The 19,909-nt window shown below is 33.9% G+C and overlaps 1 protein-coding gene across 17 annotated transcripts in view; it reads left to right on the forward strand.

Moving 5' to 3' along the window:
* The window catches only part of ZNF704 (zinc finger protein 704), an 83,684-nt gene that overhangs the window by 37,894 nt on the left and 25,881 nt on the right, over nucleotides 1-19,909 (forward strand). For 12 of the 17 annotated variants that reach the window (XM_039345516.1, XM_039345524.1, XM_039345525.1 and 9 more), the window contains 2 exons: nucleotides 3,015-3,112; nucleotides 17,781-17,912. In XM_039345516.1, coding sequence (XP_039201450.1) covers nucleotides 3,015-3,112; nucleotides 17,781-17,912 — 230 coding nt within the window. The other 5 variants (XM_039345518.1, XM_039345531.1, XM_039345532.1 and 2 more) reach the window with 4 other exon arrangements.

A 19,909-nucleotide genomic window follows, 5' to 3' on the forward strand; every position in this document is an offset into this window, starting at 1 on the left:
GCAGTATCAAAAGGCCTTATGACAGTGCTGAATCCTATAGAAATAAGAGCACATTTTGGCCAAAATTAATTATGGATATTCTACATTTCCATTGGGTTGCAGTGATACAGCATTACAGTTTTTCCTATTCCCTTAACTTCCCTCACAGGGATGTTTTCATTGATTTATTATGATCTATTATGATCCCATAATGCTGCTTAACTGCTTATACTTTCCATATCCATAATATACTTTTAATTTCACTTAATATCTTTAACTACTATAAGTAAACAATATTTCAATTTTTTATTCAAATAATTTCTCTAACTTTTGAATGATCATTATCAGAGCAGATATTGTGTCTTATGTCTTAGCACTTTACCTGAGGCTGCATGTTCCAAATTTTCACAAATATGCAAGGCTGTTTAAAAACTCTGATTTTTGACAGGGCAAATTAGACATTGATAAGGTACTGCCAGCTATTTCTCATTTCACAACGTGAATCACAAAAGCCTCTTATTGTCAACCTTTAGAATTTCTTGGAGGCTTTCTATAGAATCTGGGGTTTCCCGCTGAGCTGATAAAAATGAAAGTAACTGAATCATTCTGCATTCTGCCAATGAATATTTATTAAATTTCATCAAGGAATAGCTAGAAGTGCAAGGCATCCTGCTGGTTGTAATTTGAACAAGAAACTCTTAACAAACATGCTGTGCATGAAATACCCCAAAATTTGATTTCATGACAATATGGTAGAACTGGAGTAATTTTAAAAGGGGACTTGCTCTCTGTGGCATTGGGATAAATTGCAAGAAAGCCAAAGGTCTCATTATCACAAAATAAGTAGATTAGTTTTTTCTAAAACCTGGATCTGGATATGTTGAGACTACAACTTCCATAATTGTCAGTCAACATGGCCAACCAACATGCTGCCTATAGCTTCTGGGAATTATAATTCCAATATGGACTATAGGTAGTTATAGGTATTCAGTACCACTGATCATTTTTTCACAAAGATTAATTATCCCCACACAGTTGAGAACACAACTGTTATATATCATAAGATAATTATTTGCTTATAATTTCTTCTTCCTAGTTCAGTTCTGGCCCCTAGGCTCCAAGGTTACCTTAAATCACAGAGAGCTATAATATGGAAATTGCATTGCAAGCTTCAACAAAGCAAACCAGCTCTACTGACTGGGCCTCAAGATCCAGATTATAAAGAGCTATTAGAAATGTCACTGTTTAGAGCATTTTTCAGTTTCACTGCTGTTTTCTCAACAAATTTATGTATAAGCAGTTCAGAAGCAAACAAATAGCTAGAGAACAAAACTCTATTATTAGTCTCATTTCGAAAAACCCTTTTCCTGATTTTGCCAGTAGCAGCAGTTGAGCTTTTTTTTCCATACAAGTTTATATAGTATATGCTAAAATTAGTTATTCTGATGTTGCCATCATTCACTGCATAAACTAATGAGGTGGCAGGAACATGTAAAATATTGATGAACCTGTTGAAGCTCTTCTCTGAGCAGGCTCATTAGCTGTATATCACCTCAGTAGCAACAACACTTCTTGTATTGTATTGAATATTTTGCCTTTCTCATCTCATAGATGAGAATATGCTAGGTAAAAACAAGTGCCAGAGACAGTGGTGGGATTCAGCCGGTTTGCACCAGTTCAGTAGAACTAGTAGTTAATTTTTTGTTGCCCAGGCCCAGAACGGACTTTTGGAAGCGGCATCCACACAGAACCGGTTGTTCACATATTTGAATCCACCACTGGCCAGAGATACAAGTATATGATCAGATATCCACTTAAATATCCATGCCAAAACATAAGAGAAAACAGAGGATTAAATGAGAGAACATAATCTTATAAAATTCTGAAAACCAGGAAGATTTTCCAGGAAGGAGTATTATTACTTGATTTCTTTAATGTTATGACCTCTACATATTCACATGTGAGCACATTCTTAAATAATTACAATTATTTTTAAAATTAAACCAGATCAGCACACCTGAAGCCTCATGAGGTTTCATAGGACAACTTGGACAGATTTTAGCCATTTCTAGTTTTTTTTCCTACAAAATGAAATGTGGGAAATTATGTAAAGGGACCTGGGACTTTGTCAATCAGCAAGATAATGCTATCACCTCCTCCAATCTATGTCCCCTCCCTCCTGGTCATATAGCCCCAAGCAGCGCATTCGCACTCATCCTTTCCCAATGCACGCATACATAGTCATACAGATGCAACATGAGGGAAACCCAAAAATATAAACACAGACAAACACCTATGCACCATCCTGATTAGATTCTCATACACAACATATATGCATGCACTTTGACTGACCTGGTCCCTGGGATGAAAATACATATACGTGTCTATAATGCAACGTGCTGCTTCATTACTTACAATATCCTTCCTCCTTAAAGGAGGAGATTACTTCCTCCTAGCTGACATATTATAGAAACCTTTAGAAAGGTTGCTAATTTTGTTGTAGCTATTTATAGCTGTTTAAAATTTTGATAACTTTCTTTACTGATTAGGCTTTTATGCACATTTCATTACTCACTGATTATTTTACTATGATTTTTTCCTTTTCCTTATGGTCTATTTACTTTGATCTCTGAACAGAAGAAAATACAGATATTTCCCATATCCCCTGCTGGTAAAAGAGTTGGAAAGAATTTCAGAAACTATGGTCTACACGCACTCCCTACCTTAATTTTAAATCGAAATTGGGGGAGGAATCTATTCCAAGTAGAATCCTTAAGAGGAAAAATGAAGCCAATTTGAGTACTAAGAAGTTATTTACTGGTACAGAATATAACATTTTCTTTTTTGGATGCTTTTGAAAATGGTCCAAAACCATTGAGTTTTGTAATATGTCCTCGGTTTCATTGTGAGAAAGTCCATGAAATTAAGGTGACGAATCCACAGATTAAAGCTCAATACAAGGTAATTTAGTTTTATTATCCATGTTGTATTTTTTAATTCTGCAATCAGAACTCCATCTTTGTTTCTCTTGCTAGGTTTCACCAACTCACACACGGCATGTGGGGATCGGAGAACAAAAGAACCAAGTCCACGCGGTTCTTTCATCACCACCTAGAGCATCAGTGGGCCTCAGGTAGGAGGTGCTTTACTTCGGAATAAAGTGAATTAATTAATGAGTGGAGGATTTTTGTGGTCAACCTGTTTTTAATCTGAGTTTCTTCTCAACATAAATACAGATGAATTATTTTTAACAGTGCAATTTATCCTAATGTGGCAATTACTTTTTTTTTCAGTTCATCACAAAATAAGCCTTTTAAAATTAAAGAAGAAAAATTAGTAAGGAAGGACTAAATAGAGTATGCGGATAGAAAGAGTAAAAACAATCAGACAAATATATAGTATAAGTATTTTGTGAAATTTGGAGAAGGCTATAGAAGTTTAGATAAAACAGGAATAGAAAGTATGTTGTTGTACTGAAATATGGCATTTTTATGTCAAAATATTGCAGAAGATATTGCAGAAAAGAATGTTTTATTTGTAAAAACATTAGTAAATTTTGAAGAAATATTATTCTAAAGATATAACAGGTTTGTAGTACTCCGTCGTCTTATTACATATTTTACTACAACCTACCAGAAAACTAGAATTTTCCTTGGCAGTACCCTCAACATTCTTCATACCTTGAAGCATGTTTTCATTATGTATTCTTGCATATCTTTCTATGTATTTTTCATTCAGTATTTGTGATCTTTGTTCTCATGAATAATCCCTAGATTTCCAGTGACACTTACAATGATTTTGCTTGGCCAGAGTTTTGAATAGAGATTTCAGTATAATTTTTTTTCCAGATACCAAAATCTGCAGAATGTTGGTGCCTGTTAAAGATGCACCTAGTTTCTTAGCCTCATTTTCGAAAGAAGGTTTCTCCTTTGCTGCCTCAGCTATGGAAGCCATGCATTCTGGTGTAGTGCTTAATTCTTACACTATTAACATTTACTCATATTTATTAAGATCTTTTATAAACAAAAGACAAATCAAAAGGGAAAATGAACAAATAAAAGAAAAGTGTGGATTCAGTATGTGAACAACAGCTTCATCATAATAAAAAAGGAACAACTAGAAAAGATCACATGAAACAATCAAGAATATCTGGGGTGAAGGTTCATTCTCCAAGTTTGTGGGTTGATTTCTGAATGTTTTGTTACCAAGCTAGGTAACATCCCCTAAAGCTAAAGATGTTACCTACTCTGGTAACGAAACTTTCGGAAACCAACCCACAAGCTCAGAAAATGAACCTTCACTCTCATACTACACCCAAGCTACAGATATTCACCACTATTGCAAATCAAGAATATCTTCCAAGTAATCAAATTTACAAGGGATGAAGAAAACAATAACACACTATCTTTCCTGGAAATTCTCATCAGTACAGGAAACAATGGCAAAATGCCAGTGTTTATCAAAAAAACAACTTCATTAACCAGAGTAAGGACCAAACTTTCAACAAGAGGAGTTTGGTAACAATGTTATTTTGACAAGTACAATCATACTGCAGTCACCAAGAACACTAGAAAAAGAAAACAAACCACCTAAACAACATTTTCCAACAAAATAAGTACCCACACAACTTTATCAAAATATGCCTGATCATTCAACCCACTGTAGCACAGTCAAAATAAGTTATGAACAGGACAACACTGCCATGCATCAAAAACATCTTATAAACTATCCACAGATTATTACAACCACATAACATCACTGTAGCATTCAAACCAAATAGAACTCTCCAAAAATTTTATGTACCGTAAAACAAGCAAAAGAGCCCAAGAAGAAAAAAACAGTGCAAAAGCTGTAATTATGTAAGACAGACAGGCAGACAATTTGCAGAGCTCATCAGTCAGAAAACATGATGAAAACTCCTTAATCTAACAACACATACTTAACCATAGTTACAACTGGGAAACTGTGAGTATCCTTAAACCAAGCTAAATCCAAAACCACTAGGGAATTCTATAGAGATCCTCAGTCATCCAGGACATGGTTGTCCCAAAGATACTTTTTCCAAGCTTCTTGAGTGAGAAGTGAAATGTCTTCAAGGAAAAAATGAAAGTCCGGTTGCCTTTTGAAAAAGTACCTTTGGGACACTATGGAATTCCTATAAATTGGCCATTATACATATATACATATCATTCAGAAGAGACAATAAAAAGCTAAAAAACACATCCCCACCAGTACTGGAAGTGCTTGCTACTGTATATAAACAGGAAGCAATCTCTACACTCAGTCATATTGATATGCGACCTAGTTGGAATTTTAATTTTATTATACATAAAAACCTATGCCAATCAAATCTCAGGTTATGATCTTCTAACATTCTTTTATTTCTTAACAAGATTTATTATTTTACAAAAAACCAAATAACAGCCTGAAAATTATAGTTTAAAACCAGATGATCCCAGCCCTCCTCTGTCTTTGTATCCTGCAGAATTTTATATTTAACCATTGGTTTCTTACCCTGCCATATAAATGTCTATTATATATTTTTGCCTTTGTTTAAAAGATTCATCATTTTTCAAAACTGATATTGTTTGAAATAAATCATCATTGTAGCTATAGTCATTTTTATCACAGAAAATCTTCCAAACAGTGGAAGTTGCAACTTTTCCCATTTGTTAGATTTTTCTTAATTTCATTCCATATCTTAACATAATTATTCTGAAATAACATATAGTAGAATTTTATTAGTTGCAATAATATCTGAATGTTTACCCTTTTCTCAAATCTGAAAACTAGGTTTTCCAAACAGTTCTTTTTTATCTTCCTCATATTTTTTGTTAAAATGTTAGTCTTTATTCATTTTAAATTCAGCTACTGTGCCAAATTCCTTCAGCTTTTCCATTAATATTGTATTCCTTCCAAGGTATTTTCAACTATTAAAACCAAATAATCTGCAGATGGCCTTATTTTATATACTTCTTTCATCTTCATACCAGTTATTCTCTCATCTTGTTTTCTGTCTCTATTAAGAACTTCCAAAGCCAAAGTAAGCAGCAGTGGTACCATCAGTCTTCTCTTGTCCCTTTTTGAATCTCATAATGAAATCATCATTAACCTCAATTTGTGCTGTTCATAATGTATATACAATATCAGTTTTATCCATTTAATACAATTAACCTTCAAAATCCTTTTTTCCAACATTTTAAATAAAAAAGATTCAAATTGTTAATTGCTTTCTCTGCAACAAGAAATGTCAATGTAGCTGATTTTTCATTATGTTGTTTCAAATATTCTAGTACAGTGCATTCAAAATATTTCTTATATTTTCTCTCAACTTTTTAAAGCAGAAAGTCACATTGATCTTCATGTATGAAGTCCTGCAAAACACCATTCATCATCTGCTTTCACTGTTCACATTTACAACCGGAGTAAAGAGCTTATTTTTCTGCTTGCCCTTTCTAGTTATGGATATTTTTATTAAAATTAAATATTGCTTGAGTTGCTATTTTACCTCTTTTTATATATGTGTGTGTATATATGTGTACAATCTTCAACCTCATCATCTTACCTTAATAAGTTTTTCTTTCAACTTTCTGGCAGAAAACCTAGAGGAGAGGGCAAGAAATGTCGCAAAGTGTACGGGATGGAGAATAGAGATATGTGGTGTACAGCTTGTCGTTGGAAGAAGGCCTGCCAAAGGTTTATTGATTGAAGCCCACAAACAATATGGAGTTGTGTATAATAGGGTTCCCTTGCTGCAAGTGTGCAGTGTGACTCTTCCCACCTCACTGAGCGCTAATGTCTATAGAAGACTGGCACTCTAAAGCAAATACATTTATTTCAAAGGGAAGAACTTCTCAAAAACCTATATAGGAAAAACTAACAAAATCTTTACCAAGTTTTGAATCAGGAGCAGCTATATGCATCTTTCTTTAAAAGAACAGGAACAAAATCTGTTTTTAATACCTTGAACAACTCGCCTGTCAGGACATTTGTCTTTAATACTACATCATGATCAGTATTTCACCTTTGGAATCACTTAAAGCCAAGATTGAGTGATGCTACTTTTCTTAGAATGAAGTAAATAAAACACAAATACACACGTGCATACACAGACACACTAAACTTTAGAAATAAGCTACGTTTTTCTCAAGAGCAGCTCTCCCAGAAGTGGTAAATAATTCTATTGTGAACAGACTTGATTCAGCGTCTGGTGCTTGTCCTTCAAGGATAATGGAAAGATGCTTTGCTAAAGGGGCAAGAAATTTAAGAGTAATCTCAAACTCAGACGTGAAGGTTGAGCACCTCTTGTATCTGTCCCAAAGAAGGCTAGTTGGGGTACAATCACCAGCAGTCCTAAGCAAAAAACAAAAACCCACACATGGGAAAGGAGTCTGATTTTAAATGAACTTGGATTGAAATCAGCATACTTACCATCAATATTTGGGTTCCAGGATATTTTCTTAGAAGCAAGTACTGGAAAATGTACATCTCACAGTGCTAAAGGCTCTGCTCAGACTAATGGGCAGCCCAGAGGACTTCATCAACATTAATCAGGGATGTGATCAACCCATCAGCTTTTCCCTGCTTTTTATGCCAATATTAGGTTAACATTTTAGTTCAAACAGCAAATTTTCACTTCAGGGGATAGAAACTAGAAGGACAAACTGGTTTTCCACTTCCCAACATGTAAAATACGAGTGCAGCAAAGCAGATGTCTGTATGTAAAAAATTCCATTGATTATAAAGTTCTTTCAATATCAGAAATAAAAGCGTTCACGCTGGCTTGCACTTTCATAGGTTTTGTGCTTTAGTGTAATTTAATCTTCATTTGGCCCATGAGATAGACTGTTGTAGCTGTGGTGTAAATTGAACTGATGCTTGAGAATCAGTAGAAAGTTTGGACATCGGTTACTGAAATAACGTCTCTGGATTGCCTATTGAAATAAAGGAATTCCTATAAGAGCACTATTGCATATTAATATAAATACGGCTTGTGCTCAAGACCTTCCTGGTGGATTTTGTCCTTTGATATTAACTCCAGTGGGATGAGATAGGTATCCCAAGTTGGGAAAACAAGAGCAAGAATGGGAGCCCTTGATGCTGTTGTATGATGACAAGTCAGAAATAAATTTTATTGGGGAAGGGGGGTAGAGGAATCGCTGATGGAATATATTATAAATCACTATTATCTAGAGTAGCTGCCTATAATAAATATAAAGAAGCACAAATTTTAATTAAAACACAGAATATTAAGCTAGGGATGACTCTCATGTAAATTTCAGAACGATTAAGTTAGCTTTAACGCTATGATAATATTAAAACAATTCAGGTAGGCCTGGAACTGTCTTCCAAAATAAGGCTATCTGGCTGAAAACACTTTTATTGTACTGATAAGAGTCTTTTTCAAATAAGTATTTTCATCAGATATTCATCCAGTTTTCTCCTTGTTTTCAAAAAGCGCAATTTTCTAGCATGTTATTCCACTCATAACTAGAGAATAAAAAATTTCTTTCATGAGATTTTGTAGGAAAGTAAGAAAAAGGGATGAAATCAACACAAATTATTTATTCCTTTATGGTTTGGTCTTCAACTTCAGCCCTTTTAATTATTTATTCCTTTATGGTTTGGTCTTCAACTTCAGCCCTTTTAACTACCTGTGTCTAGCAAAAGTAAGATTTAGGAAAATCTGAGGTTTTATGTTCTTATCTATTTATTTAACAGCAAATTGTATTTGTCAGGGATTTCTTCAGATCATATATTTACCCAACCAGGCAGCTGACAATTAAATTTGAAAGAGTACATGATGTAATAATCACATCCGCATTCTAACTTGAATGTGTTATATTGCAGTCCTATATTTGTGTTGAAATATATCTCTGGCTGCATGTGCGGTCTGTCCAAAATTCACTAATAAATTGTTCTGACTGGGTGTTTCATGGCCAGCATACGTCCTGGAGGAAATACCAAGTATGGCTTTATGTATTTTTTCCTAATTTCACATACAAAAAAGTAATAGAGTTTATATTTTCAGGTTCACTTTCTGGCATTCTCATTTAAAAGTTTCTAAATGGTAGGACTATAGGCAGGGATCTGCTTGAAAGCATAAAAACTTCCATTGTAGTCAAAATTAGGCTGACTAATGGTTTGAGCTAACCAGACAGCTTAATAAAAATTAAGTTAACATTCTTGATATAGAAAAAACAAACTCAAAATCACCTGGAAAGCTAAGAGTGCTATAATGAATTACTAAATTTTACATACATTGAAAGTATTTATGCATTGATCTTAATAAAAGTTCAGGCTGCAGTGTATTGATTTTCTTTACATTGGACTTTATGTGCATCATCCTATTTTATTCTGTTAGGTATTTCTTTTCAAAGGATGATATGCCATACAATTTTTAAAAAATTATAACTTAGTTGAATCAGCTGTTGGTGTAAATTGTGATCGCATGCCCTGGAAATACCAAGACAAAAGTGGAAAAAAATATTCTAAGATGTATGGGTTGGTCATTGTTGGAAATAAGTGATTTATTGCATATTTTTCAAATTGAGATAGAGATTATAATATATGCCAAATAATATTGATAAATTTATTATTCTTACTTTATGTTATGTTCTCAAATGTTCAAAGCAGAAGTAAATACATGATATTATAATCAGACTACATGATATTATAATCAGACTCCGCATTCACAGGAATTTTAAACTTGGTCGTTCAGTATTTTTATTGCACATTTTTCTAATTAACTGCACTCTTGAGGGCTAGAAATTTTTAAAGATTGAAAAATAATCATAGGATAATAACTATTTGCCAATCTCTGTGCAATATAGCTTTTGTAAGTTCATCTATTGTTTATACCTATCCTCAGTTTTTGGTTCTGCAGATTTTCACTGAGCATGTTCAACTTTGACAGAGAAAATATTTTTATCTTTATAGCGATATTTGAAAAACTTTTTTCCATAGGTAGATTAAAGGCAACAGACCTAAGGTAATATTTGCTTGCTTATACTTTAATTGAAATTACTGCCAGATAATTCTGTTGGATCTGCTGTATAAAGAGATAAACATAATGGAACTGCTGGAATTTGCCTTGTTCTTCTTAGTAAGTGTTCCTCATAACATTGATTGCAACATAATAAATCCTTTTTATTGCTGGAGAATTTCAATAGGGCTTTAAACACACCAAAAGACACAGGAAATAGGTGCTAATCAGAACTGTGCTTAGAATTAGAGACATGGTAAGCAAGGGGGTTGCAGTTAGCATTTCATAGGACTTTTTAAAAAAATATTTTACTGCTTACTTAAATATTCTTTTATAATGATTTATAGGATACCACTGAGGGTTGAGGAGTCCAAAATGTTTCCCCAAATATCTCCCTGATATTTTTCTTAACATGTATTCATAAATATTTTAAAGCTCTATCAGAGGTGATATTCTGAGATCATTATTAGCCTGATTTGACTAAACAATGATGTTGCATAGTAGCTTCAGAGTGAGGGCAGAAAATATTGTCTCTGACTGTTTGTTAGAAAAGAGTTAATAACTTTAACTCAGGGTTACTTTGAAAAGCTCTTGCTGTGCCTATTTGGGCATTTCCAACATCTTGCATGAATACTGTTGTCAAACTTCTTCCATGCCCAGTCCAAGACTACTTTCTGGTGAGTCAAAATAATTTTGAACAGCTGTTATTACATGAGCTTTATGTATAAATAATTATCATGTTAAAATCAAACATGAAAAGCTGCCATTTTTTTTTCTTTTATTCAGGTTTGTATGTTCTTATAAACCTGTTTAGATTATGTTCAGTGTCGTCAGATTATCACCTGTTTGCATCATTATTTTAATTAACCTCCCAATCAAAGGAATATACCAGGGTTGTCAAACTCGCAACATCACGGACATGTCGTGACGTATCGCAACTTTTTTTCCATTGCCGGCAATGGGTGGGCGCGGTTTTGCCATGATGCATCCAGCCCACAGGCTGGTAGTTGACACCCCTGGAATATACAATATACAACATACTTGTGCAGTTAGCTTTTGATTATTTATTTTTCTGAATTTCAAAATTTCTTTCCACTAATAAGATTTAGCTAAAATAAATCTCAGTCATGTAGTCCTCAACTTATGACCACCAGAATTCCATTGTTAAGCAAGGCGGATTTATGTGAGTTGTGCCTGATTTTATGACTTTTTTGCCATCGTTATCAAATCACTGCAGTTGTTAAGTGAATCATGTGGTTATTAAGTGAATCCAACTTTCCCCGGTGATTTTGTTTCTTGAAAGCTGGCTAGGAAGGTGGCAAGCAGCCGTCATCTTATCCCAGGATGCTGCAACTATAGTAAATACATACTGATTGCCAAGCACCTGTACTTTCATCACCTGACCATGGAGATGCTACAACAATTGTAAGTGTGAGGATCAGTTGTAATTCACTTTATTCAGTGCTGTGGTAACTTCGAACAGTCACTAAACAAATGGTTATAAGTCAAGGATTCCCTGTATTCCAAAAGTGTGTTTTGAAGATCCTGGAGTACCCTGGTGTGCATAACAATAATAACCATCAAGCTGATGAAATGGCAGAGTTAGTTTTTACTTTTGTTCGTCTTTCCATTCTGTGCGCAGTCTGCAACCTGCCACTTACATTTACCTAGTGCTTCAGCACTATTAAATTGCAGACATGTCTTCCAAAAACCAAATTTTATTGGCAGACAAATTAAGGGATTATGCATTTATGAGGGAAGAAATAACTTCTTATCTACTAGGTTCTGATTCAACCAAACACTTCCTTGTGTTTATCTTTAATTGGGTCTTCTTTCTTAACAATGAGTTCAACCAACTCCACTATAAGAGTATTAGAATGCGCAAGTTGCACTTCTAATCTTTCTGGATTTATATTGCATGACAATCTGGGTTGTTTTAGATGTCACACCATGCCCTCTGGACACAGAATACTATTTTTCTCCCTCAGTTAAAATATTAAAAAAGTAATTTAGACAAATCAAGAATAGTACTTGGAGTTGACTTTTTAAATAAAATATTTAAACTTAGGTCTAATTGATTAGATATTTTAATTGCTTTAATTTGTGACTGTTGAAGATTTTAATATGCAGTAGTTTAGTCAAAAGGAAAAAGAGACAACCGCCTTATTGAATGGTGCAATATTGCTTTTTACTCAAAAAAAGGGCTAACTTTTTGAAATAGAATTTAAGCTACTGTGAAGAATATTAATTCAGTGTATATTAGAAAGTCTGTATAGACAAGAATATTTTAACAAATGATTTTAAATCAGTGTAATAAGCTTTCCAAAATATAGCGTTTCCTTAAAACACGTGACTAACTTTTGAATATAAATGCAATTTGCAAATCTTTTTTCAAGACAGAGCTTCACTTTCAAATTTTAATTCCCAGCAAATTTTTCTTAAATGTGCATATGGCACAAAGGGAGGTTAGCTAGAAACTCTATTATTCTTAAAATAGGCAGATATTCTTATACTATTTTTTAGAAACTGCTTTAGTTCAATTCTGCTGTATAGGCAATGTGAAATTAAATTTAAACTTTCCTTTATTTTTTTTCTAAATGTACATCAGAAAATGAATCTTATACCTAGAAATCATTGTTAGAGTTTAATCCGCACAGTGAATTAATCTGAATTTGTGAATTTACATCTGGATTTTTCTGAAGAAAGAAGTAACGAAAAAGTCTTTGTCTACAAAACCCATAAATTAACTAAAGATTATAGGATTTTATGATTTTTAATTTTTTTTAACCATGATTAACCTGTTAGAGTTAATCTGGAGGAAGATAAGTGTAGAAGAATAAAAAAAGGAATAAACTTGGGGCTGGTTTAGGTGCAGCAAGATTTACTAGAGTGGAGCTAATAAATACCCTTCAAATGTTTTGGAACAACTTCCATCATCTCCAACCAGTTTTGTCAATTAATTGCTTGTACCTATGATAGATATTTCTTTAAATTATCAAATAACTTAAGTTATTCGGCTTCCATTTTGGATTCCCTTTGTAAGCTTTGATTATGCTGCTTCTTTGTAGCCCTTAAGCACTTTCAGTGTATATATTCATAAACTTTGAGTAAGCTGTGAAATTAAAATTTTCTGTGGTGTGATGAAGATGGCAGAACTTTAAGTAGGCTACTAGTCTGGCAGTGACGAAACACAAAAGTTAGTGTTTCTGCAAGAGATTCAAAAATCCCTATCTATGAACTAGCAAAGCATAACTGCACACATTGTTAATTGGCAGATGATAGCAAAAAATGGCAAGCTAGTCCTCTGTCCTCTCCTATGTCTTCTATTAAAAATATTTTTATGTTATTTTATATTATAGTTGGGTATACTGTACTATAATTTGGTATACTATTATAATCTAAAATGTATTGAGTCATCGCGTTTCTTTCTTCTATTCACTATCCTTTAAGCCAAACATTATTCTAGGATTTAATTAGGTTTGTAGTTTGTAATGAAGGACAATATCAAAATGTTATTTCTTGAAATGGTTTCTCGGAGATATTTCTATCAGTTTATAAGAGAATGTTTCCTCAGATCAAGTTTCAATATTAGCACCAGTCAATTTTGTGGAACTTAGACATGGATGATCATGTTATTAGCAGCTTCCATGGAATTTAGAAAGGGAAGAACATCTTTTTATCCAATCAGCAATATTTTTTTACTAAAACCATTACTAATATATCATCTTTGTTAATGTTTTATTTTTAGAATACATGTCTGGAGCTAGCATTCATAAGAATTATTATTAGTTCTTATTACATACACATAACAAATCATGACGTTTTGCATTAAGTTTCAATAAGGGTATGTGTTTTTCCAGGCAAAATCAGTTGGCATGATGGGGTGTTATTCTAATAAAAGAGGTACAGCCAAAACAAATACGTCAGCAGATCGAGCTAAAAATTAAATTCTCCCTGATTTTAATTTATATTGAAATTTAGTTACATTTAATGTAGATCAAATTATTAAATAGTTTAAATAAAGTTCACATGATCATTCCTTATGTAGTTAATAATTTCTCCTGTCTATGTAGTCTACTTTTGGAGGACTTCTTTAAGCTACATCCCACTTCATACATGTTTGTTTCTGAAGCCAGGAAGGACTATTGGATCTTATTGGCTTCATTTTACTTCATTCCTGATTAATTTTAAATTAATGGTCCTTATTACATACAAAATAGAGTACTTTTTAGGTGATTATTCTTTGCTAGTGTTAAAACCCACCTGATAGGGTTATTGCTGTAGGGAAGGTATAGGAGAAGGAAGCAATATTAGGTATATTTGTTGCCTTGAGTTATTTATAAAAATAATTCACATCCAGAATACCTGAGTTCAGTTGCTTTTTTTGTTTTTGAAAGACATGGCAGATTCATAAACACCAAGGTTTAACCAAAGTTAAACCCAGAGGTTTCTGCAAAGTGATCAAAGGTTTACAGATGGTGAAAGCCTTATGGCACTGTTGAAATTTAAGCTTGGCTCCTTCTGTACTTACATTTTGACTTTAATGCACATTTGAAAGAGGCGGAGCTTACGTTGTAAGAGTATGATGCTGCTTTTGTCCATTTGTTGAAAATTTTGGATTCTGCAGACACATCTGGTTGAGCCTCTGATAAGATCAATGGACCATATAGTGGGGTTACGTAGAATAGAAAAAATAATTCTATATGCGGAAGACTAATTATATTCATGTATCTTCTTTACATTTCATGCATGGCTTGTTTTGCAAAAGTTTTGATAACTTTATGAAGTCAAAACCTATTCTTGGCCTACTGTTGAAAAAGTGTATTCTAATGAAGAGTTTTTTGTCAAAATCAGATCTATCCGATATTGTGAAACCTTTTCCTACTGAAATTGCTATTTACTTAAAACTGGCATAGTGTTAATGAATATTACAGAGGCATAGTGAACGTATACAGAGAGGTCAAAAAAGGCAAAATGGCAACAGTGCAAAATGCTGCCCCTTTTTATGGTACATATGTGACGGACATGAAAAGGGTGGAGCATCACAGAGTCATGCCTAAAAGACTCAGCAAATATCCCATATAAATTGGTTTGGGGATTTTATGTTAATTTTTACATTCTGAAAATAGAAGCATTTAGGTTATTTCCACATGTTATACTAAGAAGTTAAGTGTAGCCAATATGATTCAGTTACTCTTTCTGCAGATGTTTCAAAATGCAGTTTTACAAATATGTTACATAGTAAGTGCTGGATTTTGTGAATGAATGTATCTGCAAGTGCACATGACATATTTTCATTTTTAACACACTTGTTTTGTACCAGCTCTGCATTTTTCTAAAAATCTATTTAAGGAGATACTTACCTAAAGTAGAAATGGCATAGGTTTTTAGATGATACAACTGAGGATAATTACATACCAAACTAGGTGCAGTTTGCTTTAAAAGACCCACTGTTTATGATAGGAGTGTGACAAAACTTTTCCACCGCTATCTATCCTTGCTGTTTCACCACAGCTAGCATATTAGGTGGTTCTATATTTTATTCCTTCCTCCCATCGACTATAATAGAATTCATTTAAATTTGCAAATTCCTAGACAAGTATTGGACTATTTTTTGTGGATGTACTTGAGACTCTGGTTGGAGAAATATACAGCCATTTGCATTACCCCTGGTATTCCCTAGACTCTCCTAGTCAAGAACTGCCGGGAAAAAATCTTGATAGACAGCCCGTTCCAGCCTAGTCCCAGAGGACCCCCTAAGAGAAGATCTTGCAAAGATTTAGTGCTCTTTAAGCTGCTTAGCCTGCCTCCCAGGAGGCATAGATTGGCTTCTTTACAGATATGCTGAAATCATTCCTCTAAACACCGAGCACTCTATATTTTGTTTAGATTTTGTCTAATATTTGTAATGAATTGTCAGCTGCTTAAGTGCATCCAATTGCAATGGCTGTCAAATTGAAAGTGATTACATAACTTTAACTCTCTGAGCTATCCTTAAACTCAGTCGAATTAAACTTTTCAAATGCCTCAAACCAATTTATGTATAGTCAATGCTTTCTATCTAGATAAGCTTGAGAGTTGAAATGCAATCATTTGAAGAGTGGAGCCTGGAGATAATGATTTTCCTGATGTAATTATTTTGATTAAGCAACAATCCTACCGTGCTGCTTTATTTTATATACAATTATCCAATATTTTGTTAGCTGATTTTGAGAAATACTCTTTAAGAAACCTAGGAACTGTCCAGCACAGGAAGAAACATTTCTCTCATTCTACTATGATTCTAATTCCACATCATAATTCATTTGTTTCTGACGATTGAGAGGAATCTCATTGCACATATGGTGTTGAAGGACTGGGTGTTGAGATAGCATACAGACATCACCATCACTAGAGGGCTCTTTCATAATATATTTTACCCCTGTGCCAGGGGAGTGATTTCTAGGTTGGCCTGGGATTAGATTCAAGCCTACCTCGAAGCAATGACTGGAAGTGATTAAGTAGTGTTAAGTAAAAATCTATCTTGGGATAACAGCAGCCTACCTCCAGTATGACATGGGGACAGATGGCAACTACCCTCGGTATGAATGCTGCAAAATTGTGGTATGTTTCAAAGCTTGCAAAGCTGTGTCATATCTCTGGGGTTTCCCTTTCATTGGAATCCAAAGAATATAAGGAAAGTGAGTTATCTTTCAGGAGAGTTTCTTTTCTTATCTGTTTAATATGGAAAAATTCGCTTTATAAATATTTGAAAGAGCTTCCAACTTTGGCACTAATGGAAATATTGGATACTTTTCATATATATATAGAAGGTTATTTGAAAAGAAGTGTTCTGTCTTTTTTATATAATTTTTAATCAAATACAAATATTCTGATTACTACGTCTTGGTTTCCTATCAGGCTGTACGTGCAAAAATAAAACTAGTTCAGGTCTCAGAATCTTGAGTTGGGGGTGGGGGAACCAACCGTTTGAAGTGCTTTGCCAGCTTTTGGTATATGGTACATTTTGTGTGTGTATATAATATATGTAAATTATAAATAATATAAATAGATTCATATGGTTAAATATTTAGTGTTTTTTCACTGTTCTCCAAGGAAACAAAGTGTTTTGTATTGCTTTATGAACTGATTTAAAAGGTTTTATGGGACGACTAAAATATTTTACAGTTATTTTACCCCAGAAATGGGCAGTTCTGCTCTGATGTAAATCTCTCCATTGTTTTTGAAAGCAGAATTTTAGGTTTTAAGCTGGTCCTTCTGAATAGTACCAGGTAAAATGCACTTTCTCATGGCATGCAGTCTATTTTCTCTGAATGAGCTTTCCAACCTAGAGACCACAACACGTTTACATTTGTGTGTGTGTGAGTCCTGTTTTCTTCCCTGCCTAACAAGAGTTGCAGAACTTGAAATCTTTAATCTTTTGGGCGGAGAGGATGGAAAGAAAAACAATGTGCTACTGAAGTAATAGGACATAAGATCTATCATTAGGAATAGATTAGTCCATCTGTTAAAATCCATTGTAGTGATAGTCTCAGTAAGTGAGCTGTGCTTTGTAATTCTTGGCTGTGAGAAATATGCCTTTTCTTTACTTGTCATAAAACTGTTTTACTGTTAATGGTTATTTCTTTGGTTGCATTTGCTTGAACTTAGTTGGAAGACCTTATTCAGACTGTTATGATGTCCATAAATGCAATTTAAATGCACTTACAATTGATTTGCTACCATGGAGTTTGCTGAATTATTTCATTTAATAAAAGCCTTTGTGTAAGTGTTTTCATGTGTGATTTGTTTATGTTAGTTTTTGCTTTTATTGTAGTGAAACTAAACTGCATCAGTGTTTAAGAAGAGAAAATCAGTTATGTCTACTGTACTGCCTTAAGTATTCCAACACTGGAAGTAATGGAAATAATTACTTATCAGAGTGTTTAAAATTCCAGCATATTTTGAGGTAAGATCCCTTCATTATGAGATATTTTAATATAGACAGAGAGATGCTTTTATAGTTAAAGACAAAAACATGGTGCTACCACTGAAGTCTTTCAACATTACTACAATATTACCATTCATTTGCATTGTGCCATAGCTACTTGGAATTACATTTCTCAATAATCCAAATAAGAAAGCAAGTTGCACGTGTCAGTCAAGGCATTATTATTATTTCAATTGTTTCAGCTCCCGGTTGAAATTGCAAGACTTTCTAAAAGTCAGTTACCGTATTTAAATAAGTTGGGCAATGTTTATCACAGTGTGCCCTCCTATGGTGACAAGTATGGCCACAGTCTTTTAAAAGTCATAAACCTGCACAGGCTGTTTGATGAGGGGTGAGTTGGGCTCAGATTGGGCTTTTCCCACTGCAAAGATTATTCTTGGCTCTCGATGGATTTACCAGGAGCTCCTATCCCCAAAAATATTCGTTAAAAATAGGACAAACGTGGTGTGATTTTATTTTCATCAAGCTTTAATCAATATTAAATACAATTAATATAATTTTCCACCTATGCTTTTTATTCCCGGAAAGTGCCTGGTCAAGTCCCTGGATCGGACATGACAAATTGGAAGAAAAAAATATTTATCATTTTTCTCTTCTATAACATTAAATGCTACTTTTTTCTACTTTTTGGGTCCACAATTTGAATTATTGGAATCACATGCATGCCTGTAATCTTTGAACAGATACAACATTCACATACACAAGTTCTTTAACCTGGAGTGGGATGATAGCAAACGGGTAGGTTACATGGCATGTTAATCCAAATATGCATAGAAAGGATACACAACATTACTTTCCAATATATTCTCCAACAAAAAATGGAAGGAATTTTACCAGTTGCTCAAATCAATATCTTTATATGTTTAATCACATTTTTAACTATCTTCACTGTACTTATAGGCCATCTAACTCCATTATGACTCTAGGCAGGTATATTATAATACAATTTAAAACAATGAAGTATAAAACAATACAGAAAATAAATATCCAGTAAAAATAGCACAAGACTAATAAACCCATCTTCTGTAAGGGGGCCACCATTCACTTCACCCAAGACCTGGGGGAAGACCAAGGTTTTGATTCATGACTCACAACAGATGTCACTGTTTAATTAAGGGACCTAGAGCATTCCAACTTCATTGCATCAAATGGGATGGGTAGAAATTGCAGAAGATAGATGATCCTTTAGATAACTTGACCCAATGCTTGACCAAAGCCAAACTTTATGCAAAAATGGAGATTATTTTGGTTGATGGGGGGGTGACTGATGCTTTGGAAGAATTAAGGGCCATCAAAGGGAGAGTTATGGGAGATAAGTGAGGCTCATTAATAATGAGCTGGTCTGGAACCCACTTTATCAAGTCATGGGAATTGTTTAATCAAAATTCAGCACCATGATCAGAAGGAGCGCTAGTGTATGTGTGCTAAAAGTGATTTCAAGAGCCACTTCTTTGTTTACCATGATGTGACCTTCAATATAACCAATAGAGGGTAAAACATTAAAACAAGGTCAGTGTTCAGTGCTATAGCAGATGCATTATGTACACAATCCCTGGGATTTAGAAATCTGGCTTGAACAGTCCTGTCTGAATCTGTGGATAACCATTGCCAATCAAAGTAAACAGAATTAAACTGACAGAACACGGAAGCTTTCTAGATGCCAACTAAATCCACCTAAAGCAAAAATGGCAAGCATGTGGCCTTCTAGATACTGTTAAGCCATAATTGCTGTCATTCCTTATCATTGGCCATAAATTGATGGAAGTTGGATCTCAGCACCATTTGTTCATTTCAAGCTTAATGAATGCTTGACAGAGTAAGTTTTATTTATTCCTAACTTTTTAATGGGAGGGAAAAGTTTTTTGCATTGTTCTTTTGGTCTTTATGGTATATAGTTATACTATAAGAATTATATAGCATTCTCAAAAAAAACCCTCTTGATGTATCCCTTTTGT

Source organism: Crotalus tigris, unplaced genomic scaffold, assembly GCF_016545835.1.
Source record: "Crotalus tigris isolate CLP2741 ecotype Arizona unplaced genomic scaffold, ASM1654583v1 scf7180000017952.28453644438:3035480, whole genome shotgun sequence".
NCBI lineage: Eukaryota > Metazoa > Chordata > Lepidosauria > Squamata > Viperidae > Crotalus > Crotalus tigris.